The sequence below is a fragment of the Lissotriton helveticus genome, chromosome 9 (assembly GCF_964261635.1).
Source record: "Lissotriton helveticus chromosome 9, aLisHel1.1, whole genome shotgun sequence".
Classification (NCBI taxonomy): domain Eukaryota; kingdom Metazoa; phylum Chordata; class Amphibia; order Caudata; family Salamandridae; genus Lissotriton; species Lissotriton helveticus.
In genome coordinates, this window is record NC_136070.1 from 915,563,545 (window position 1) to 915,589,137 (window position 25,593).

General features: G+C 43.0%; 1 protein-coding gene across 1 annotated transcript in view; it reads left to right on the top strand.

Moving 5' to 3' along the window:
• Positions 1-25,593, top strand: part of LOC144783054 (mitogen-activated protein kinase kinase kinase kinase 5-like) — an 834,532-nt gene that overhangs the window by 717,835 nt on the left and 91,104 nt on the right. Inside the window, exon 28 of the mRNA XM_078662226.1 lies at positions 7,777-7,845. Within this exon, the coding sequence (XP_078518352.1) occupies positions 7,777-7,845 (69 nt within the window). The remainder of the gene's footprint in view (positions 1-7,776; positions 7,846-25,593) is intronic.

Consider the following 25,593-nt stretch of genomic DNA (forward strand, 5'->3'; position numbering starts at 1 on the left):
TTTCTGCCCATTGGGGAACATAAGGTTGTTCAACAGATTCCAGCCCTTGTCGGGGCTGGGGGATTGCGACTGACAGTTTGATCCAAAGGCGTATCCCGGGGAATAGAGCTGGGGGCATAAGTGAAGGGGTAGAGATTTGGAGAGGACAAGTGACCCCCAGAACAGTGGGATAGAAGGGAAGGATGAGGGTGACCAAAGGCAAAGTGCTAGGTGCGATGGCAATATTGAGATCTCAAAGCTTGATCAGTCACTGGGAAGGCAGATTTATGCACAACAAGGCCCAGGGGATCCTTCTCTATGGGACGAACTGGCTGCAGCACCTGAAGGTCCATTATGTCAAACATCTTTTATCTCATGGAACGTGGCGGGACTGGGGACAAAACTTAACTCTCACCCTTGGGTACAATTTATTGACCGCTTTGACATTTGCTTGTTTCAAGAGGTTTGGGCGGTTGAACCAATGTTTAGAGTAGGCTTTTTGAATTTTTTTGTTCCTGCTGTGAAAAAATGCCAGGGGCGACCTATGGGGGATTAGTGATATGGGTTAGGCAGTCCTTAAAATGTCACACCAAGCTCCTCCCTGTCGTAAGAAACGATATTCTTGGGGTCAGGTTTAGCATCCCTGCTAATTTAGAAATTGATATTTACAATGTATATGCTAGGGGGCTTCGAGGTGGCAAGAAATCTGATGTTGTAGCAGAGTTGGATACACTACTGCAGGCTACCCCTCCTAACATATTGCAATTGATTGCAGGGGACTTTAACACCACTTTTGAACCCCTTGGCTTGAATGATACACATTAACAGAGGATGAGGATGCTAGGTGGGGAGTTCCCCAACTTAGCATTAAACCTATAAGAAAATGGACAGAGGCCGCAATCCAGTTAAAGGGCCTCTGTATGGGAAATCAGTTGAGGGCTGCTAGCGGACGCACATTGTCTGATAAAATGGGAATGGGAACTTTCGACAATGGTGCCAGGGCAAGCAACATTGACTATTTACTTGTCCCCCTTCGGATGTGGTCCACCCTATTGGACATGGAGGTGGTCACTCGTATTGAGAGTGACCGCAATCCCCTGACTGCTACGTTCAATTTGGGTTTACATAATGAGGATGAGGACTCTGGGAGACTATCTCTTCCAGATATAGTTTTGGCGAATGATGAGCGCCACCTTAAGTGGTGGCAAGTGGCAGAACATCAGGAAATCATTGGTAACATTGAACGAGACTTGGAAGGGGCATTAGAGGCTATGGAGGAAGGCACCCTGATTGGGTCTCCCCTCAATCTTTTGTTAGAGGCACATAATAAGCTCTTCACTAAATTAAAAGTATACTTTTGCAAACCAAGTTCAGGAAATAGAAGAGCTCAAATTAAAAAAGTGGAGATCTGGTATGACGGCTCTTGCCGCCAAGCTAGGAGAGAATTGGGCCAAGCCTTAAAGACCAAAGAAATGGGCACAATAAGATTAGCCCGAACAAATTATAGGCTCAAGCAATATATAGCCAAAAGGGATTGGGAAGAGGGCATGTGGCAGGATCTTAAAGTGGCATGCAATGTAAAGAATCCTAAACTTTTCTGGGATATTTTTAAATGGAACAGGGGAGGGCATCACGAGAGCCCCCAAAACAACGTCGACCAAAAGTCATGGGTTGACTTTTTTAAGCCCCAATTTGCTAATAGGGCGATTGGCATTAGTGAGGGAGCATTTGATCATACCTTCTATAAGGAGGCTGTCTTTACCCTGGGAGAAGAGGACAGGGCACTGGACCTAGTCACGGAAGGACGAGCTACCGGCATGGATTGTGTCCCCGCAGATCTATTCTTAAACAATAGAGGGCGATGGCGGTTTTATTTTTTATATGTGTCGAATGCCATAGCCCAAGGGATGGAAGTCCCTAAATCATGGAAAGGGGCAGAAATTGTGCCGGTATACAAAAAAGGGGACAAGGCAGTAGCAGGAAACTATCGGCCGATAAGCCTGATCGACTGTATACAAAAGATCATGGGGCGGTTGGTTTTGGGTAGAATCCAGACCTGGATGGATGATGATAATATCTTGAGTCACCTCCAGGCTGGATTTCGCCCAAAAACAAGTACCATAGACCAGGTTTTCCGGTTTATTATGTTATATTGGCGTACCGTAGTCCTGGAAAAGGGTACCCTGTATGCTGTCTTTGTGGAGTTAAGGGCGGCTTTCGACTTGGTCCCACGCAATATATTGTGGAAAGTCCTTGCGGGGTTGGGGATGGCACCTGAACTGCTGAGTTTGGTCGTCTGCTTGCATGAGGGTACATTCGCTCAGGTACAGTGGGGTTGCCGGGGAGAGGTTACAGAGCCGTTCCCTGTGGAGCAGGGAGTGAGACATGGTTGCGTCATGGCGCCGACCTTGTTCTCGCTCTTTGTGAATGGGGTTTCGGCCTTCCTCTCCCAGGTCCCTACCGATGCCCCTGCGATGTCTGGTGAGCGGGTTCCGATCCTCATGTTCGCGGACGACACTCTCATCATTTCAAAAACACCAAGTGGGCTCCAGCTCGCACTGAAACGATTTGAAGGCTTTTGCCGAGATAGGACTTTGGGGATTTGAGGATTTAAGAAAGCTGACGCTGGCAGAAAATGAATTTCTGCAGAAAGCTACAAGCGTTCCCATAAGTACCCCGTTAACACCACTAATGTGGGATCTTGGAAAAAAGACGGTGCAAGATCTTGCCTTCCTATGGCCATTACTGTATTGGCGCCGTCTTTGGTCCACTGAAGAACTACGGCATTATGCCCATGGGCTGAGGGAAATAATGATTTTGGATTCATGCCAGAAAATTTATTGGCTGAAGGCCATTCGGTCTTTACTTTTCAAAATGGGAATGAGGGAACTCTGGGACGACCCAGAAAACGCTATATTCACCTCCAAAAAAAATGTAAAAGAAAAGTATTGGGAGATGGTGCTTACAGAAGCAAGGACAAAGGGACTCTCCTCGCACTTAACTGGCTGATTTCTGGAAATAAAAGCCCGACCGAAGCTGGAACTATATTGGGACACTATCGGAAAACAGCAGGTCCGTAAGCTCTATTTCCAACTAAGAGTAGGTACCCTTCCAGTAAGGTCTTTTACAGCTAAATGGGCAGGAGAAAATGGTAATGACAGATGTCCTAAGTGTGGGGAGGAAGAAGAGTCATTTAGGGCCAGATGTAGGTAATTTGATTTTACCGATTTTTAAATACCGAATTTTACCGATTCGGTATTCAAAAATCGGTAAATGAAATGTAGGTAAAAAATCGGTATTTTTTACCGAATCGGTAGAAGTCGGTATCGGACTATCGGAAAATACCGATTTGGTATCTACCGAATCGGTATTGACCGATTCGGTATTTCCAATGCATTCCTATGGGCCAAAAGGCCCATAGGAATGCATTGGAATTACCGAATCGGTAAATACCGATTCGGTAAATACCGAATCGGTATTTCAAAAAACGGGCAGCAAACAAAAGTGAAACTTAACACAACAGCCAATCAGGTGCAACCACCCTCCCCCTTCCTACCAGGAAGTGGCTACCCAGGCAGCTGCAACTCATTAGAAGGTTTTGGAGAGGCAGTCAGAGCTGAGCAGAGAGTCAGAGCAGCAGGGAGAGATTTGTTTGGAGTGAAATACAGAACTAATGACAAGCAGCACAGAGAGCCAGAAGGCTGACAGAAAAAGAAAATTAAAGTTTAGCAGCATGGAGCTGCAGGTACTGGTTGAGGAAGTTGTGAGGGTTCACAAACAGCTTTTTGGCAGGCTGTCCCTCACTGTAGCAGAGTCAGCCAAAAGAAACCTGTGGCTTGCCATAGGGGAGAAGGTGAATGCTGTGGGTGTGACCAGCAGGAGCCAAGATGACCTTAAGAAAAGGTTTTACGACCTCAGGAGCCTCACCAAAAGAAAAATGGCAGAGATCCACAAGCAGGCTGGTGTGACCGGTGGAGGCAGGAACCCTGCGCCCCCCCTGACTGAGCTTGAGGAACTGGTGGCCTCCACCATCGAGCCTGACAGTGTCGTGGGATTAGGAGACGTGGACACCTCCGCCAGAGCTACTAAGAAAGGTAAGAGGCCTGCGCAGCATGACACCCCAAAGCAAACTGCTTCCCTTTAGCCTATGTGTACAGCCCAACCCCAGTCCAGTACTGCTAGCACTATACATGAGCAATGCATTATGGGTAATGTAGTCTGCAAAAGTAGGACCACATGTAAGTGCACAGAAAACAGCAATGCATTGAAAGGCAATCACAGTAATGAAAGTGAAATGTGCAATGCATTTATTGTAGTGACTGTAAGACAACAGCACTCAGTGTACATACGCTTCTTTATACCTAGGGCCAAGATCAGCCAGTGGGCCATCTGCCTCAGAAGGAACTGCACCAGCGAGGGAGAAGAGTGGTGAGGCAGGGCCAAGCACCGCAGCAGCCTCGCAGGAGGGAGAAGACGCCACTGCCCTCTCCATTGAGGATGACACTGTTCGTTCCCTTGTGTTTCACCAATCCCCACACCTTTCCCAAAGACCCCCATTGGTGTTCTCACCTGAGAACTCCCCATCACGGTCCCTGACAACACCTGCTACCTCACCAGTCAGGAGGAGATATGTGGCCCCACTGAGAGTCATGCCGGGAGGTGAGGGTGAGGCACCAGCAACCATGGAAGTCACTCCTACTGAACAGGCGTCCACACATCAATCCAGCAGCACACGCAGGCGCCAACGCACTCCCAGCAGTGCAGGTCCACCTGGAGAGGGCACTGTATTCCGTGGCCTTGAGGGGAGCATGGTGCGCATCCAGCGCATGCAGGGGAAGTCCATTCAGGCCTGCCACCGCCAGTTTAAAATCCTGAATCAGCAAATGGGAGAGATGGGCAAGGGCATCAGTGCTTTAGTTGAAACAAACAGGGAGGTTGCGAAGACCAACACTGACATGACCTCCGCCATCAACAAACTATTTGACAAAATGGATGCCCAGGAGCAAACAAGGCGCAGGGATGCGCGTGTGCAGAACAGGGCTATGCACCGGCTGGCCACGGCAACATCCCAGCTATGCCGTAGGAGCGCAAACATGCAAGAAAGCCTCACGCAGAATACCGCGGAGGTAACCAGGGGCATGGGCAGGATTACCAGTGCCCTGGAGGCCATGATAATCTCACATACTGCTGCAAATCCTGCCCTGGACGTGGCTGAGGCATACGACAGCAGCAGCCGCAGGAGCCCGGCTAGCGCTGTTGTTGAGCCACGCCAGAGCACCAGGCGCTCAGCTGAGCCTGCAGGCCATGGCGAAGGGAGTGAACCACACCCCAGTGGGTCTGCGAAGCGCTCCCGTAAATGACATTTACAGTGTGTGTGAGTCAACCTGGGACATTAGTATTCCCCACATTCAAATACTTATTCTTTGTTCAACATCAGTGCATTAACGTTGTTGCAACATTAAAAATACGTTTTTTCACATTCACAAGCTGTCTGTGTCTCTTTACTCACTCAGAAATAGTTGTCTGTTATCTCCTCACGTCTGTATCTGCCATCACTTGGTGTTGACACTCCAGCAGGTTGTCTGTCAGGCACAGCATTGTCGTCGTCATGCTCCTCGTAGTCAGATAACTCCACCTCAGTACCCTTCCTCACAGCCAAGTTGTGCAACATGGCACAGGCAGCAATTATCTTGCAGCAGGTGATGGGGGTATACTGCCTTGCACCTCCACTCTTGTGAAGGCATCTAAATCTGCTCTTCCAGATGCCAAAGGTCCGTTCTACCACATTGCGTGTACTTTTGTGGGCCCGGTTATACCTCCTTTGGCTGGGTGTGGAGGGGTTGAGGTAGGGAGTGAGGATAAATGAACGTAGGGCATATGCACTGTCTCCTAAAAGGGAAATGGGAATACATTACTCACATGCATACTTGTGATTCTAACTGCATCAGGTGTTGAAAGGGTCGCACACTCTCTTACCTAGGAGGTAGCCTTCGCCAAATTCCCCTGCTGACAGCCGTGCATAGATGCCGCTGTTCTGAAAAATATAGGAGTCGTGGGTACTTCCAGGGAATTTTGCGACAAGGTCTGTGATGACGTACTTTGCATTGCAAATCACCTGGACGTTGATGGTGTGGCTTGACTTCCTATTGCGATAAATGTATTCTGTGGCAGCAGGGGGACAAATGGGGATGTGTGTGCCATCAATGCATCCGATGATATGGGGAAATCTTGCCATCTGGTAGAACTCAGATTTGGTTTGAACCAGTTCAGCATGGGTGGATGGAAAAGAAATGTAATGCTCCATCCTATGCAACATGGCGTCAAGGAATTTGTGAAAAAACCTTGAGAGGCTGCTCTAGGTCACCCCTCCCACCGCAGCAACCACGCTCTGGTAGATCCCTGACGCCAGCAGGTGAAGGCTGCACAGCACCTGTACATGGGGTGGTATTGCATGTGCCCTTGGGGTGGGGTGCTGCAACAGTGGTTGTAGGGCCCTGATGAGCTCCATGATGGTGTCTGGCGCCAACCTGTACCTCTGCAGTATCTCTTCCTCTGTGAGCATGAACAGGGTCACCCTCTGCCTGTAGACCTGCTCCTGTCTCAGCCATTCCCTCTCTCCTTCCTCCTGTAGCCGTAGCCATCTTGCGATGACATAAAATGCCGCCATTGTGCAAACAGCATTGCATTTTGGGTCCATTTTTATAGGCTGCACCTGGTTACCACCTGATTTGAATCCATGGTAAATACCGACTCTGAAATACCGAATTTGAAGCAAATTCGGTATTTCAGAGCCTCCCTACATCTCAATCTTCAATTTTACCTAATCTTAATTACTGAATCGGTATTTTACCGAGTCGGTATTCTACCGAATCGGTATATTTTCCGAATCGGTAAATATTCCGATTCGGTATTTTACCGATTCGGTAAATGTTCCGAATCGGTATGTTTTCCAATTCGGTAAATATTCCGATTCGGTATTTTACCGATTCGGTAAATTTACCGATTCGGCCAAATTTCTGTCACCTACATGCGGATCGCTCAATACCGGTCGGTAACGGACGAAAATACCGATTTTCGGCCGTTAACGACCGACCTACATCTGGCCCTACGTCACTTCCTTTTCTTCTGTCCTTTGTATTCGGCCCCCAGATCGATGTGGATCAAACCTATATGCAAATTGTTTGGTATCCATAGACATCATGAGGCGCTAAGAATCCTATGTACTGACCCGATGCCTTTGATTGCTGTTGCTATGGCTAAAGTTTTTAAATGGGCCTGGGTAATTCGCACAAAACAAATAGCGGGAGGCATATGAATTTTAGCTGATTTATACTTGTAATAATTTGAGGGTTGTTTTTATGAACTTTTCTGCAATACTCCCCTGGACTAAATGCATATTGATGAGTTTGTTTTTAGGATTTATGAAACAATGTAAGAATATATTCGGCAATAGTCCAATGTAGTTTAATACCTTTTAATATTTATGTATATGTTTTTATGGATTTTTAATCTAAAATTGTGTATTTTATATATACTTTTATGACTTAAATTGTCGAATAAAGTTATTATGATGATGATGACCTTGTGAATTCCCATAGAAGCCCATGTTCTGGTGTGAACATGGGCTTCTATGGGAATTTACAAGGGCATATTATCAAGCTCATTATCCCTGCTTTAGTGGCCGTTTCCTGCCGCTAAAGCGGCGATAATCTTAACTCTGTTCTTGATAATATGCCCCCATGCGTCCTCTTGTTGCCTATCACAAATGTATTCTAATTTCCTGTTTTCTCTTTCAAGCAAGTTCTTTGTCAGTTCCAGTGCAAGTGACCCAGTTGGATAATGACACAGTACTTGTTCTGATGGATCGTAAGTAAAAAGAACGTTCTTCAAAATTATTTTGTCCTCCTCCCCAGTTCACATACTTTGCATTGTTGCACTATGTTGACACGCTTGCGACAATGTGACTACAAGAGTTATACAGAGTACCAGCCTATCTTGGGTTCAACACATGTCTCATTTTAAAGCTATGTCCATCTTCAACACTAGGAGTCGCATCCACACTTGGCTTCTACTCCTACAAAGAAAATCAAGGATGCATAATAAAATAACACTTGTTCACCTGAGCAATAATTGAAATTATATAAAACAGCAATATAGTTACATAAATACTGCTATCCTGGTCAGTGTCACCAACCTTATTCTGATTGGATTAGAGTAGGACTGATATGATTTAAGAGCATAAAATATTGTTGCGTTTGTAGAAACTTGAATGTTAATATTTGTACTCTGGATTTCTGTATTTTTCTGTTTACAACTGAAGTTCTGGAAAAAAAAGTTTATCTTCCATTTTCAGAACACTGCATAGTTAATGAACCAAGTAGGTATGCGTTTTAGCTTGATCGTTGTCTTTATAACTAGATTGGTTTGGGAATTTTAACCTACTTATTTTTTAACTTTTTGGTAATGCTGAACATGTATTACATGTACTTTTACCCGTGTAGGGCCTCTCTTCTTGGCCCAAATCCCTATGAATAAGCTAAGGATTTCTCAGAAATACATACTTTTGTTAGATCATCCTGGAGTTCAGCACAGCTCACTGAGACCTATTTGTGCAACAGACCAACAATCCAGTTTTGTATCCCCTTTTGATGAAAGAAACATCCTGCCCCCCCCCCCCATTCAAAAACTCACTCTGTAATGGCTTTCCTTAACTCCCAGTTAGGATCCCAATATAATCTCCATTCCATTACAGAAACAACCTGTGTAGACAAATGCAACCTCCTGCCCACACCAGAAAGGCAAATGCAGACTTCAAAACTGGGCCTTGCACACCCCCTTACCCTATCCCCTAAAACAAGAGTGCAGCTAAGCAAACACCACCTGGATCCCATGGGCATTAAAGATGTTTTGAGATGTTCAGCTACATCACACTTAGACTACCTGAACCCTAAATGAATGCTAGTCCTGATGATACTACTTGCACCACGGTGCTGAAGCAACCTTCACTCTACTCTGAGATTGCATATTTTATCCAGAGAAGAACAACTCCTTCGCTTTGTTGGTACGTCGTGTCCTTTTGGCAGCATTTGACACATTACATCACAACATACATTACGTGCCACCTCAAAGCTATAGCAGATAGTCCCACTCTGTCCGCTGCTGGTTCCTGGTGTTATATTGGACAAGTATAAATCTAAACCAAACCAGTTACTTGTAGAGTCTTATAAGCATCTCACTATCCCTAACGCTCTTCAACATTTCCATGAAACATTCAAGGGACCTCTAAAGATAACACCACAAGGGTTTCTATTAATACATGGACAACAACCAAAGTTTTGTCTAAGTCACAGACTCCAGCATCAAATATGTATCTGAAGGCCTGAAAGACAGGAAATCATGAATGGTGCAGATCTGCCTTAGTGTGATGGACTGTAGTTCTAGTCCTGATTCTACCCTCTAATCACCTCTTCTAGAGTATGTGGTTAGAAACTGAAGAGTAATCTTGATTGCTTGCCTCAGTTCTCCACACAGATAGCAGCAGACACTAATTGGCCCCACTACCAGCTCAAGCTCAATGATTCCTTGTATTCCTCTCCAAAACTGTCCTTTCATCATATGTGCCCTCAACAAACATTGCCCTATGTCAATACATTCATGCAAGCCTACCTAACAACCACATCCACAAACATACAGAGAATATCAAGCAAAGTGACCCTGCTCATCCTTGGCCTGTAGAACATACAACCAGTCACAACAAATCTTAGAACATTCTACTGTTTACCATTTGAAGATCATATTACACTTCAGAGTACTATGCCTGTCTCATTGTCACCATCTTCAAAGGCATACAAAGCAAAATGCATGATACCATGCATCTTACACCCTCTTATCTGCTCTCAATAAGCCTTCTCAACATCCATAAAAGCAAGTGAAAAGCATGTGAAGGGAGCCTTTTCTCCATTGCTCTCCCCTATGACTGAGGAATGAGCTCAACCTAATAATGTGTAAACCCCAACATTGATACACTTAGGCGCAGCCCTTAAAACTCAACTCTCTTCACTCCATCTGACCTATTGACTCCTACCCCTTTCAGAGTCGCCCTCCCTGCTCTTGTTATCTGACTGTTAAATCTTATCAGCTCTATGCTGCTTGCTTAGTAATCCTTTGCTTATATTATATTGTGATCAGTTAGTAATGCTGTACTAAGGCAAAGTAAACATAAAATGTACTCACCTACAAGCTTTAAAGTAGAGTTCCTTCATCAACAACCTTCAATAGGCAAAATTATGTTTTCATTTTCATCTCTTGTCACTGAGAACCTTATACTTTCTTCTATTTACAATTCAATGTAAATGACATTCTTCATTTGATTCGTTAAAATGACACGTTCTTTAATTCAAATACAAATTCATCATAATGGAAGGATTTGGTGTGCATATTCGTTTACTCTTTGAAATTCTGTCTTTCAATTTGTTAATTTGAGCTTTCTTTAAACATAGATCCCCTTGTCCCAATGGGTTTCAGATCACGAGGGGACCTCCGCCGGGGGTGGGGGCAGAGAAAATGTCACATTTTAAATATATTATTTGAAAATCCTAAGAAGCAAGCATAATCAATAATACATCTTTAAGAAAAAACAAAGCACTGGAACATAATAACATGAATACTGGAAATTATCAAAATGCATGTCTATAAAAATTGAAATCCTTGGCAAGGTGATAAAAGATTCTAAGGGACATGTGCACACATATCGGTAGTTAAATGGGTGCCATCTTGGAAGACAGCCACTTTGTAATCTTTTTTATGTAAGTCTTTTTTATTGGTATTTCTATATTAAACAATATACCAGCTGGGTCAGAATAGAATATAAGGCACTTCCACATTCTCAGGAACATTGATAAACAAGTAAACATTTCTGTTATAGTATACATGCTGATCTTGTTCTAAGCATAGTACGTATGTGATTCAAAAACATTCAATTCAATTCAATATCTTTATTAGGATACGAATATATATCCCTAAAAGTACAGACAGGCAACAACATATACAATAAGAATTAACCAGCAACAGAGGGGGCATAAGAAAAATTCCAATTAAAACTGGTCCTCCAGTAATAAAATGTGCATAAAAGAAGACATGATAAAAAAAGAGCAATTCATGAGAGTGTTTACCAAAAGTTAAAATTAGGGGTTAAAAAACAGGGTGGAGTGAGCAGAATTCACGGGGGGCACATAGACTTGTGTGTGCCCACTGACGCTTTCAAAAAGGAACCCACCCGAAAATGTAGTTCATTTTTTTATTTTTTTTATTTTATCCTCATTTGCCTTCCCACCGCCCAGCACTCAACGATACCACCCTTGGGCTGTTAATCTCATATATTGACACTGCTATAGAGGAGGGGCATTGTGCAACGCTACTTAGAGTCCGAACCCTCCTCCGGGCATCGCCCCTTAAGTTGGTTGAATGGAGGGACTTCCTCCAAGGCGTAACTACCCTTTCCTCAGGTCTTCACCTAACCAGGGAAGACTAAAAGCCAACCGAGATAAGAGAAAGCTTAATCATAGGACTTGCGTCAAGAATTTACCACCGTCCCCTTCACCCAAAACATAACAAAAAGGGAGTCCAAAATCGATATCTTTTTTTACGCTGACCCGAAATATCTAACTTAGCAATGGCTCTCATAGATCTTATCCAGTCCAGATCTGTTGGGGACACCGCAGAGACCCACAGTTTACAGATCTCTCTCCGGGCCAGCAATATAGCATAAAACAGAAGTTTAGCATTATCGTCTGTGCCCTTACCTTGCAGATCCAATCTCCCCGTCATGACAAGTTCAGGGCTTACCTTGATCTGCAGGCCAAGAGCTGTTAACAAACTCGTACTTACAGCCTCCCAGAATTCTTTTATCGCTGGGCAATACACGAACATGTGGAGATCATCCTCATTGGAACTATTGCATTTAGGGCACACCACCATACCGCCAGGGTTGAATTTCGAAATTCTTCTAGGAGACCAATATGCCCTGTGAATCGTAAACAGATGGTTCCTCCTTAAATTTGCGGGTTTAACTATTTTATATAGCATAGACATAGTTACTTGCCATTGGTCTTCTGTAGCAATCACCGGCAAGCACTCTCCCCACAAGGTCTAAGGCAGCGTAAATGGACCATCCTCCATCTCCAGTATTAGCCAATTCCACAACGCAACTTCTTTTTTAAACTCCGTTTCTGACATCAGCTTCTCTTCGAAATCATTGTGGAGACCAATTAAGTTATCCTTTCCTGTTACCCAGCTCTGTATCTGCAAGTACTTAAACCTGCAGAATCCCCGACCCCATTCCTGTTCGCAAAAACCCCATGCAATCAGCTTGCCCTCCGGAAATAAATCTTTCCACCTCTGAGGCCCATCCACTCTCAATACTTTTGCCAGAGCATCCTTAGACCAGAGAGGGGACCCTGGTGTGTCCCAAATCGGGGCCATAAAACTATAATAAGGGATTTTTAGTACCCTCCTGATTCTATACCAGACCTCCGCTAAGTCTCTTAGAACTCTTAACCTAATCTTCTTAAAGTATTTTGGATCAGCAAATTTGTACATCAAGCCATGCTCCTTACAATTAGCCATTCTGAGCAGCGCAGCCAGCAATTTCCCAATAACTGAACTCCCCGGAGTACCCAACAACATTCAACAGTTTTTCAACAAAAAGTTCCATGAATAAACCTGAAAGTCCGGAGCCGCTAGCCCTCCCTTCAGAAGTTTCCTCCTAAGCTTCTTCCACGAGAGACGGGACCCTTTTGAAGCCCATATAAACGAGCCGATCTCACTCTGAAGTCTTGCAAACCAGTCTTTTTCATATAATAACGGCAGTGAATCAAACAAAAAAGTTATCTTTGGTAAAATCATCATCTTCACCAGATTCACACGCCCGAACAGCGTTAACGGCAGATGTACCCAGCCTCGGAGAGCAGCCGTAATCTCTTTCTTCACTCTAAGAAAATTGACTTTAGTAAGCTCCCGTATGTTGTGTGTTATCCTCACCCCTAAATATCGCATCTCCAATTTACAGGCTATACCCTCAGGATTCAGGTTCCAAGACATAACCTCCGTCCTATCCTTGTTTATAACATAACCTGATACGGCCCCAAACTCCTTAGTTAATTCGACTAGACAGTCCATTGACTGATGTAGCTTGGGGGTTAGAATAATTATATCGTCAGCATATAACCCGATCTTCCTAGACCAACCCTCAAATTCGAACGGGCAATCCTCTCGGCTGCTCTAATTATACAAGCTAAGGGCTCAATGTAAAGATCAAATAAAAGAGGAGAGAGGGGGCACCCTTGTCTAGTCCCTCTCATAATTGGCACTGGCTGATTTAGTATCCCATTAACTAACACCCGGGACCTAGGAGAATGATATAATGATGGAAGGGCGGTACTGAAGTTTGAACCCAGCTTAAGGTGCTTTATCAAGGCCTGTAGATACACCCAGTTTACCAGATCAAACGCCTTGGCAACATCCAATGCGATGACCGCCAAGGGAAGATCATAAACAGAAGCCACATCGATACTTCAAATAAGGGAGAAAGTTAGTTCCTTCAAATACCTGCCCTTAATGAAACCTTTTTGATCTTCATGAACTAACTGGGGAATAACTTTGCTCAACCTGTCGGCCATGATCTTTGCAAAAAGCTTATAGTCGCAATTCAGTAGTGATATAGTCCTATATGAATCCATGTACTTTGGCGACTTCCCTGGCTTAGGTATTAATATAATATAATATAATATTCGCCTCGTTCCATGAGGGAGGCAGAGAAGACTTACCCAGAAAAACCTAATTGAATAACTGGGTTACAAAAGGTGGTAGGATGTCTGTCAGTGCCTTGTAAACCTCGGCTCGAAGCCCGTCGGGCCCTGGTGCTTTCTCCCTCTTTACCTGTTTAATCACGCCTTCCACTTCTGCCTGCGATACTTATTGATTCAATTCCTCCTGGAGGTCATATAACAGCGGCTTCACCACCTCTAACCACCGCTCTACTGCCAGGGCTTCAGGTCTAAGATCCTCCTTGTAGACTTTCACAAAATACCTGTGAAAGGCTTCCGCTATGCCCTTACTATTCGTAACCATCTGACCTGACTCCCCCTCCCTCACTTCCTTTATCAAATTACGTACTTGATCCTTTCTCGCCTTCCAGGCTAGCAGTTTACTACTCCCCTCCCCATACTCAAAATGCACAAGTTGACTGGCATCCTATTTCTCCTTGACCCTTTGACTTAAAACACCCGCCAAATCTGCTTTTAACTCAGCCAACTCATGCAAAATCTTCGCCTCAACCTCAGGGCCACCCAAGCTTACAATATCCGCCTCCCACTGACGAATTTTCTTTTCCAGTTCAGCCACTCTAATAAAATATACTCTCCTCTTTTTAGCTCCTAAAGCACCTAGCCTACCTCGCAGAAAAGCCTTGCATGTATCCCAGACAATCTCAATCCTTGCTGACCCCATATTTTTATCCAAAAAAACTTCAATCTCCTTGCGCAAACTAACTACAACTTCCTGATCGTAGATTACCGTGCGATCCAACCTCCAGGTTGAACCTGATGAACAGTTCTCAATTTTTAATGACAAGGTGATAGCTGAGTGATCTGAGAGATGTACCCCTACATGGGCTACCTGAGCCACACAATCAATCAACCTAGAATCAATCAAAAAGTAGTCTATCCGAGATTTATGACTATAATTCTTGTTATAAAAAGTATAACCTGGTAGCTGGCCAGACCTCCGTCTCCAGATATCGCACAATCCTGACTGACCCATCATCACCTTCACTCTATTTGACATTTCAGTGTTCACCAAAGCCCTGCTTTTTTCTGATCGATCTAACTTATGATCCAGCACTGTGTTAAAATCACCTGCCATAATTATTTTTCCGGGGAAGCTTAAGGCTTCCCTGGCCAGCTCATCTAAAGGGTATACAACCTTTACAACGCAACTTTTACCACGACCTACCATTACCACGCATTTTTTACAACGCAGGATCCATTACAACGCATACCATTACCACGCATGTATTTACAACGCAGGTACTTTTACAACGCATACCATTACAACGTAAGTATTGGTAAGTATATTATTTTATTAAAAATATTATTTGGGTTTTTTTGTAAAGGGGTATTTTTTGGGTTCAGGGTCAGATTTGGGTTTTTGGGTAAAGGGGTATTTTTAGGGTTCAGGGTCAGTTTTCAGTTTTTGGGTAAAGGGGTATTTTTAGGGTTTAGGGTCAGTTTTCAGTTTTTGGGTAAAGGGGTATTTTTAGGGTTCAGGGTCAGTTTTCAGTTTTTGGGTAAAGGGGTATTTTTAGGGTTTAGGGTCAGTTTTCAGTTTTTGGGTAAAGGGGTATTTTTAGGGTTCAGGGTCAGTTTTCAGTTTTTGGGTAAAGGGGTATTTTTAGGGTTTAGGGTCAGTTTTCAGTTTTTGGGTAAAGGGGTATTTTTAGGGTTCAGGGTCAGTTTTCAGTTTTTGGGTAAAGGGGTATTTTTAGGGTTCAGGGTCAGTTTTTAGTTTTTGGGTAAAGGGGTATTTTTAGGGTTCAGGGTCAGTTTTGGGTTTTTGGGTAAAGGGGTATTTTTAGGGTTCAGGGTCAGTTTTGGGTTTTTGGGTAAAGGGGTATTTTTAGGGTTCAGGGTCAGTTTTGGGTTTTTGGGTAAAGGGGTATTTTTAGGGTTCAGGGTCAGTTTTGGGTTTTTGGGTAAAAGGGTATTTTTAGGGTTCAGGGTCAGTTTGGGGTTTTTGGGTAAAAGGGGTATTTTTTGGGTTCAGGGTCAGTTTTGGGTTTTTGGGTAAAGGGGTATTTTTAGGGTTCAGGGTCAGTTTTGGGTTTTTGGGTAAAAGGGGTATTTTTTGGGTTCAGGGTCAGTTTTGGGTTTTTGGGTAAAAGGGTACAGTGTAAAAATTAAATATAATTAAATTTAAAATACATTAAATTAAATTGATTAAATTAAATTAAATTAATTAAATTAAATTAAATTAAATTAAATTAAATTAAATTAAATTAAATTACATTACATTACATTACATTAAATTAAATTAAATTAAATTACATTATATTAATTTTAATTAAATTAAATATTAAAAAATATTATATACTTACCAATACTTACGTTGTAATTGTATGCGTTGTAAAGGTATATGCGTTGTAAATACATGCGTGGTAATGGTATGCGTTGTCATGGATCCTGCGTTGTAAAAAATGCGTGGTAATGGTAGGCGTGGTAAAAGTATGCGTTGTAACGTCATACATCCATCTAAAGGCCCAACATCATCTTCATTCGGACCATAATATCCAATAATAGTATACATTTGACCTGTTATCCTTAAACTCACAATCAGCCATCTACCTTTAACATCGGCAGCTATACCCTCTACTGAGCAATTTACCCCTTGTCTGATTAAAACTGCAACTCCTTTCGTGACCACCAGTTGAGGAGTATAGAATGCATGAGCCACCCAACGCTGAGTCAAAAAAATGTCTTTGCTCTCCGCCCCTGTTAAATGGGTCGCCTGCAGAATTATAATTTGAGCTGATTAGTCCCTCAAATTTCAAGATTGATTTCCTCCTTGGTTTTACACGCAAACCATATACATTCCATGATAGGAATGTCAACTCCTTTAAACTACCCCCACTCATAACAGACCCAGTAACCAACCTCGTACAACCTAGCGGAAGGAAAGCTTCTGAGGGCTTTTTTACATGCTCTCCCCTTACCCTCACCCCCCGACCCTGCCCCCTCCCTTCTACCCCACCCCAACCCACCCCCCACCCTGGAAAACCCAACCAAGTTACCTATGGCCCTACCTAGGCCCTTTGGGTGCCTGCACCGGACGGTGAACGGTACCTATCAACTAAGATGAAAAAACTAAAAAGTGCTCCTGCGCGGCATACATTCTGCCAATTTAACACAACAATAACCAGATCTATTACAGACTCTCCATCTGACACTGCTCCAAAAATCTATCCACATCCTCCACAAACTGGAAAGAATGCATCTTGTTATTCCACATGACTTTTAAAAAGGCCGGGAATTTCAGTTGCACAGTTGCTCCCAGACTCCTCAAAGGGTCGATCCGCTTAACTAGCTCCCACTGCCTATTAGCAGTTACAGATGACAAGTCCGACCTTACCTCCACTTTCACTCCATCTACCATAATAGCATTCTTTTTGAGAGCAGCAGCCAAGATTTTCATACAATGTGCATAAAAGAAGACATGATAAAAAAGAGCAATTCATGAGAGTGTTTACCAAAAGTTAAAATTAGGGGTTAAAAAACAGGGTGGAGTGAGCAGAATTCACGGGGGCGCATAGACTTGTGAGTGCGCACTAACGCTTTCAAAAAGGAACCCACCCGAAAATGTAGTTCATTGTCTTCCAAAGCAATAACCTTCCCATAAGCTGCCTTAGAATCAATCACAAGTTTTGCCTTAAAATAAGGTGTCAAAAACCTTTTGGTCAGTATTAAATAATAACTACAAAGCAATAAAAATGCAGCATAGATTGTTTATGTTGACTGTTGCAGGGACAAGGCAGATAATCAAGGTTAGAATTAAATCCTGCTGTAAAACAGGGCAAGAATTTCATAGTGTCAATCCTTAAACGGATTAAAAGGATTTTTCCAGACTCTGAGCCAAAATAATGAGGGGCGGGCCTTATGTAGTCTTCCATGGATGGCAAATTAAGTTTGCAGTGGCAAGCATACTGTGAGGAGGAAATGGGGGCGCCCAGGATTGCGGAGCAAAATCTGTTCTCTTCTTCCTGGATGGTACCGCAGTTAGTAAATCCCCATACTTCAGCGCCATAGGTGGCGGTTGGAATACATTGAAGTTTAAAAATCTTAACAGTAGCAGATACAACCAGGGTATCCCTAGGCTTGAGCAAACCAAGTATTATATTAGTAGAATTGGAAAACGTTCTTCTACAGTAAGCCACGTGGTCAGTCCACAGTCCGTTAGAAGCAAAAAACAATCCTAGATAAAGGAAAGTGTGAGTGCTTTGTAAACTGTCAGAGTCTAAAATAATTGATGAGTTAAAATACTTCTTCGATACACACGCTATTAAAAAAGATTTTTTTAAATTGGTGGATAGGTCCAAACTGACCATAAAGTCAACAAAGCCACTCACCTATATGCGGAGAGCTTTTGGATTGTGGCCCATTAGCACCGCATCAAGTTCATAGACCAAATGAGGTTTCCAAGGGTCTCATATCTTGAGTTTGTGAGGTCAGCCTCTCTCTAGGTATACCTACCTCTTCAAAATAGTTTTTGTATCCATCCCTTGAAGCATTTCTTCTGCTGATCGTGCCGTTAGAGATGTCCAGAATTTTGCAGCGTCATGTTCTGATAATAGAGAGCCGAGTCAAGTAGTGTCCTAGCACTTTTTAGGAAGCCTTCCCCCTCCATTATTCCCAACTATAAGAGTTTGGAAGATAAGGTGATAGGGATTTGAAGCACTCTAGTGTTGGATTCCCAAAAAGCATGAGGGGGAAATTCCAAGAATGGAGGTTCAGGGCACAGAAGGAAGGAGGTGGTAAGTCCTCCAAGGAAACACCTTCAAAGACTCAGGCCCTTAAAAAGATGGATAGTACATCCCACCCCACCTCTAGTGGTAAACATAGTAGTGTGGACCTTTAGCTAAAACAAAATTCATGGACTGTGGGCTCTGCAATGATTGTCAGCAGGTTGGCACTACAGAGGGGATTCAGCTTGTCCAAAGAAAAAGATACGCACTGGGGTTGTGAGTGTAGCCTTTGAGAATTACTCCTCAGATGAGGAAATCCGTATAGCTTTTAACTGGGAAACTGGGCCAGAAGGTGAGTTGGTGATTCCAGAGGGAAGTAGGCACTTCCATCCCATAGAGGTAAATGGAATTCCAATCACTGCCCTGAGGGGTGGCTATGCCAGTCACACCATTGTGCCTGGCAGGCTGGTATGCTCAACCCAGTATTTACAAGAAGAGACTGCAAAAGTAAGGACTGTCCCAGGCTCAGTGGCTGTTAGGCCTATGGCTTAAGTGCCCCTAAGCATAGCTGGGTCTCTTAGTTGGAAGAGGGTGGTAGTCAGTTCAGACCTCCCCCTTGTCTACTTGAAAATGACCTTCCAGAGGTTGGTCAGAGCCCAAAACAGGTATTGGTCCAGTGCCAGTCCTCTCCCAAGCATTCTGGAGGTGCTGACCTACTGTTAGTACTAGTAAGCCCCAAAGAAATAGAAGGAGAAAAATGTGTAGGAAAGGAGGGCAACTTTTAGCCAAAGTTCCAGTGAGCCAGAGAGATCCTTCTCTTGCTGTAGAGGAGTCCACCATTGGCACTGGTGAAGCCCTACCTGCCCCACAAGAAGTCCTGACTAGGCAGGCAACTGTTCAACAGGAGGATATGGCCCTGCAGCTGACAGATGAGAGAGTGGAAGAATGGGTGTCTACTACAAGAGGTAGTAGCCCCCCACTCCAAAACAGCAGCAAGACCCCCTTAGCCCAAAGAAACCTATTTGTTAGCCCATCCACCTGTCAGTGGAGAGCTAAATGTGTGGTTCTGAGTGCTGACAGTTGTCAGCAGCCTATGCTGAGTTTTAGCCTTTATGGCTGCACTGTCCTTGGCATGGTGCTCTGACCCCATGTCAAATAGCAAGTTAGGCCCCCTGACTCTGCTAGTCATGGTGAGGTTACTCTAGTTGTGGGTAATCCCTTTGCGTAAGCTGAGGGTTGCCCTGGCTAAGATGGAGTTAGCAGAAGTAGCTACCTCTATCCACCAAGGAAAGGAGTAAAAGTCAAACAGATCTAGTACAGTTTAAAATGGGTCCTGTTACTGTTGGGTTAGCTTAGCTGCCCAGATGCAGTGACCTAGACAGAAGGATATGAGGCAGAGTTGGCCCTGCATCAATGCAGCCTGTTCCCTTACTCTCCTCCTCGTCAGGCGAGGAAGACTCTCCCAGGTTGTGGCTGAGTCTCCTGGCCTGTCGCCTGGAGATGGGAGGAGTGTAGTAAGGTAGGCTTTTGTTGTAGTTGTAGTTGTAGTTGTAGTTATCCCCCTACTTTTTCCTCCCTTTTAAGCTACTAGATACTGATTTTTTACTCAGTGCACTGAGGCCTGCTAAACAGATCTCAATGCCAATACTCCTTCCCCAAAATAAGGTGTTGTCTAATTGTGCTACAATCGGCTAAGGACCATTGCAGGCTTTGGTGACATGGTGCAAACCATAAGTGAAAACATGACATGACATGACACACTTCTGTTCGCCATGCCAAAGTCACTGCATCTAATATATGTAAGTTGGATCTATGACATAATATCGACAGACAGAATATCTACATACAAAAATATCGACACAAAAATATCGACATCAAAAATATCGGAGTTATATCTTCATAAAGGTAAGTACAAAAATATCGAAAAATTAATATCGTAGTACAAAAATATCGAAATTAAAAATATCGTTTTTTAAATGTATTAATAATAATGTAAAAATAATTTAAAAATACATATAATTTTACTAATATTAAATAAAACCATTAATATATATTTAAAAAATTATAACTAATACATATACATTTAAACTAAATTAAAAACTCTACATATAAATTAATATATATACGTACTCCACATATTGCAACAGTAGGAAAATCGTTGGATAGCGTAGGGGTAAAAATTACTATTCCCACTCCAGAGGGTGCAACAGTAGGGAAAGCGTTGGATAGCGTAGGGGTTTAAATTACTATTCCCACTCCAGAGGGTGCAACAGTAGGGAAAGCGTTGGATAGCGTAGGGGTAAAAATTACTATTCCCACTCCAGAGGGTGCAACAGTAGGGAAAGCGTTGGATAGCGTACGGGTAAAAATTACTATTCCCACTCCAGAGGGTGCAACAGTAGGGAAAGCGTTGGATAGCACAGGGGTAAAAATTACTATTCCCACTCCAGAGAGTGCAACAGTAGGGAAAGCGTTGGATTGCGTAGGGGTAAAAATTACTATTCCCACTCCAGAGGGTGCAACAGTAGGGAAAGCGTTGGATAGCGTAGGGGTAAAAATTACTATTCCCACTCCAGAGGGTGCAACAGTAGGGAAAGCGTTGGATAGCGTAGGGGTCAAATTTACTATTCCCACTCCAGAGAGTGCAACAGTAGGGAAAGCGTTGGATTGCGTAGGGGTAAAAATTACTATTCCCACTCCAGAGGGTGCAACAGTAGGGAAAGCGTTGGATAGCGTAGGGGTAAAAATTACTATTCCCACTCCAGAGGGTGCAACAGTAGGGAAAGCGTTGGATAGCGTAGGGGTAAAAATTACTATTCCCACTTCAGAGGGTGCAACAGTAGGGAAAGCGTTGGATAGCGTAGGGGTAAAAATGACTATTCCCACTCCAGAGGGTGCAACAGTAGGGAAAACGTTGGATAGCGTAGGGGTAAAAATTACTATTCCCACTCCAGAGGGTGCAACAGTAGGAAAAGCGTTGGAAAGCGTAGGGGTAAAAATTACTATTCCCACTCCAGAGGGTGCAACAGTAGGGAAAGCGTTGGATAGCGTAGGGGTAAAAATTACTATTCCCACTCCAAAGGGTGCAACAGTAGGGAAAGCGTTGGATAGCGTAGGGGAAAAACTACTATTCCCACTCCAAAGGGTGCAACAGTAGGGAAAGCGTTGGATAGAGTAGGGGTAAAAATTACTATTCCCACTCCAGAGGGTGCAACAGTAGGAAAAGCGTTGGAAAGCGTAGGGGTAAAAATTACTATTCCCTCTCCAGAGGGTGCAACAGTAGGGAAAGCGTTGGATAGCGTAGGGGTAAAAATTACTATTCCCACTCCAGAGGGTGCAACAGTAGGGAAAGCGTTGGATAGCGTAGGGGTAAAAACTACTATTCCCACTCCAAAGGGTGCAACAGTAGGGAAAGCGTTGGATAGCGTAGGGGTAGAAATTACTATTCCCACTCCAGAGAGTGCAACAGTAGGGAAAGCTTTGGATAGCGTAGGGGTTTACATTACTATTCCCACTCCAGAGGGTGCAACAGTAGGGAAAGCATTGGGTAGCGTAGGGGTTTAAATTACTATTCCCACTACAGAGAGTGCAACAGTAGGGAAAGCGTTGGATAGCGTAGGAGTTTAAATTACTATTCCCACTCCAGAGGGTGCAACAGTAGTGAAAGCGTTGGATAGCGTAGGGGTTTAAATTACTGTTCCCACTCCAGAGGGTGCAACAGTAGGGAAAGTGTTGGATAGCATGGGGGTAAAAATTACTTCCCACACTACTCCCCCTTTAACACACAACACACTACACATACAAAAAAACACAATTAATATAAATTTCAATTAATCAATTAATAACAATTAATATTACTAAATTGATGTAATTATAAATGAACTAATTAACACATATTAATTACTAATTAATTAACAATAAATACCAATAAATAAATGCAATCTCTTTAATTAATTACATTTAATTATATCACACCCTATCCCCCTATAAACACACAACCCACTACACATAAATAAATCACATCATTTAATCACTTAATAATTATTAATTACCAATTAATTATTAATTAACAATAACAACAAATTAAATATATTAGCACATTAACTCTAATTAATTTAATTTACTAATTAATATTATTTAATTACCAATTAATTAATTAACAATAACAAAAAAAATTATATATTAAAACATTTACTCTAATTAATGTAATTAACTAATTAATATTAATTAATTACAAAATAATTATTAATTAAAAATATTTACAAAAATATATTAATTAATTAACTAATTAATATTAATTAATTACCAATTAATTATTAATTAAAAATATTTACAAAAATATATTAATAATTAATTATTATTAAATTACTTCCCACCCTATTTCCCTATAAACCCACAACCCGCTCTGATACTAAAACGCAAAATGGAAACAAAATTACTAATTTTCAAACATACATTACAAAACATATTTAACAAACATATAAACAACATAATAAAATACATAACACTAAACAAAATTTCATTATTAGTAAATTTCGATATTAGTAACATACATACCTTAAAAAAACGATATTCTGTCTGTTGATATTTTAGACATCGATATTCTATACCATCGAAATTAAAACATCGATATTATTGTATATCGATATTTTAATTTCGATATTTTGTCTCACTACCATGTAAGTTACCCCTACAGTAGCCCTTTGAGCCCTAAGGCAGGGTCCATTATATTTTATGTGATGACATATGTACATGAGCAGATATACTCCTATGATGTCTAGTTCTATTACTAGACATAATAAGTGAGCAGGGAAGCCAGCTTAATGTATGTACAGGGCACTGGTCAAAATGAGTTTCACAGCTATATCATGGCTTCACTGAAACCTATGATGTTTAGTAGCAAACACCTGGTATTAATAGACCCACACTGATTTTAGTGATGGATGTATTAATACATGCAACCAGAGGGTACCTTAGAGGTACCCCCTGAAACCTACCAGCTCTCTAGTGTGCTGGCTGTCTGGTCCAGTCCAGCCTGCCACCACAGATGAGTTTCTGGCCCTCAAGGGTCAGAGTCCACGCTCTCAGGAGTCATGAGCAATGGCTTCTCTAGAGGGAGGGTTTTTATACTCCTCCTGGAAGGCTGATAAATTAGCATTCCAAGGCAGAGAGCTTCAAAGAGCCCACCGCCTTTGGTTTGTGAAAATGCCTTCCCACAGAGGTGAGGGGATGCCAACCCCTGACCAGGGCCCATTTGGTGCCAGGACAGACAGAATAATTAGTAGTCAGAGAGGCTTGTCCACTCTCAGGCTAGATCCACCCCTAAGGTGGGTACCTGATGTGGATAAAAAATCTTAAAGTCTGCCACCTTGGTAATAGCAGAATTAGGAACTCTGGGACAGGGTTATTCCCACTCCCCATAGGAAGTGGTCATATAGGGGGAGGAGTGACCCCAGGGGTAATTAGCCCATTGGCTAGAACCCTACACTCCCTTAACACCGCTAAATCTAGTTTTTAGGGGAGCCCATGGCATCAGGAAATCAGATTCCTAACGACCTAAGATGAAGAAGGACACTGAAGAGCCATGAGAAGCAAGGACTGTGGAGAAGCAACTGACTTGACACCAACCCTGCCGGCCTGACTGTTCTTCCTTCCAGATTACGCTAAAGTTGGCTCATCCTGCGCTGATGTGCCTCCATAAGCCTGGGAGGACTCCCTGCTTCTACAAAGACCCAGGAACTCCTGTGGCATAGCGGAGCTGCTTCCCTGCGACCTGCAGGCACTCCAAAAGAACTGTGAGGACTCCAGGCCACCGCAAAACTGACTCCAGAAAGCACCTCTGAACCTGTGCCTCCTAGCCCGAGTTGAAGTGGGCCAACACTGCCAGCATGATCCGCCAACACTCCAGAGACAAAACCCAATTTGGGTTTACTCACAGGGGACTCACTGAAGCCTCCTGCAGCCTCTTTGTGCAGGACCCCCTCTACCACGAATGTCTCTGGTGACCAAAACCTGACGCGTCAGAACACCTCTGTACCCAGCTGCCTTGGCCCGAGAAGAAGAGGACCAAAGGTGTCCCCACTCGCGAGCATCGTGAGACCTGAGCCCCATTGTTGTTTCAGCCTGACTGGTCTCTCAGTCCCAGCTTGCAGCTTCTTTTCAACTGGTCCCGTAAGTCATTGTGAAGTACCTGTATTCAGTGTATGTCTTTCCTTTACAGGATAACATTACCACTTCAGAAATTGCAGTGTCCATCTTTAAAAATTGTAACAATTCATAACTCATAAAGTACTTACCTGATTCCAATGATCTTGGTATTAAAATTCAGATAATGCATGTATTATTTTTATACATTTCTGTCAGATTTCTTTATTGAGTGTGGTCTGACTTACTGCCTTTGTGTGTGCAATAAATGCATAAATCTGATATGCCTAACTGCTCACCCACACTACCACAAAAGAGAGCATCTGGGGTGTCATTTGTGCCTCTGTAATTTCTTTGGGGTTATCCTGCACTCTTTACACAGTGTACCTCTTGGTGGTCCACTATATAAAGAGCCAGCTTCCTACAGTACATCATAAAAGAAGTGTGCTAACATCCTCAGTCATTGGTAGAGTGTGAAATGCGTATGTGTGTGTTTCCTTTAAGTTCACTCTGTACGTGTGTCATCTTGTGCAAGAGAACACATGTTTCTGTGTCTTCACATGGTGTTCCCTTTGACCAGGAACTCAGTTTATAACTCAGAATAAAAACTCACGTACTGATGGTTGAGTGCAATACTCTGGTCTTTATTAACCTTTCCCTGATAAAGAGGGGATTTACAAGAGCCATCTCTCTGGTAACATGGAGAGAAATCATTCAAATAGGTCTGTGGAAAGGAAACCACAGCCATCCTGACAGTTGAATCCCATGAACAGAGTGTATGTTTTCAGTATTCAATCCTACACTTTCATACAGACCCATCAGTTCGTAATGATCCTGAACAAAGGCACTACTCTCCAGTGATGTCTTCCCATCTCACTCTAGGCTCTGGCACCTCCTTCCTCCCAATCAGTTCCTAGAGGTCAATTCACCACACCTTCTCAGCAATCTGAGAGGTAAAG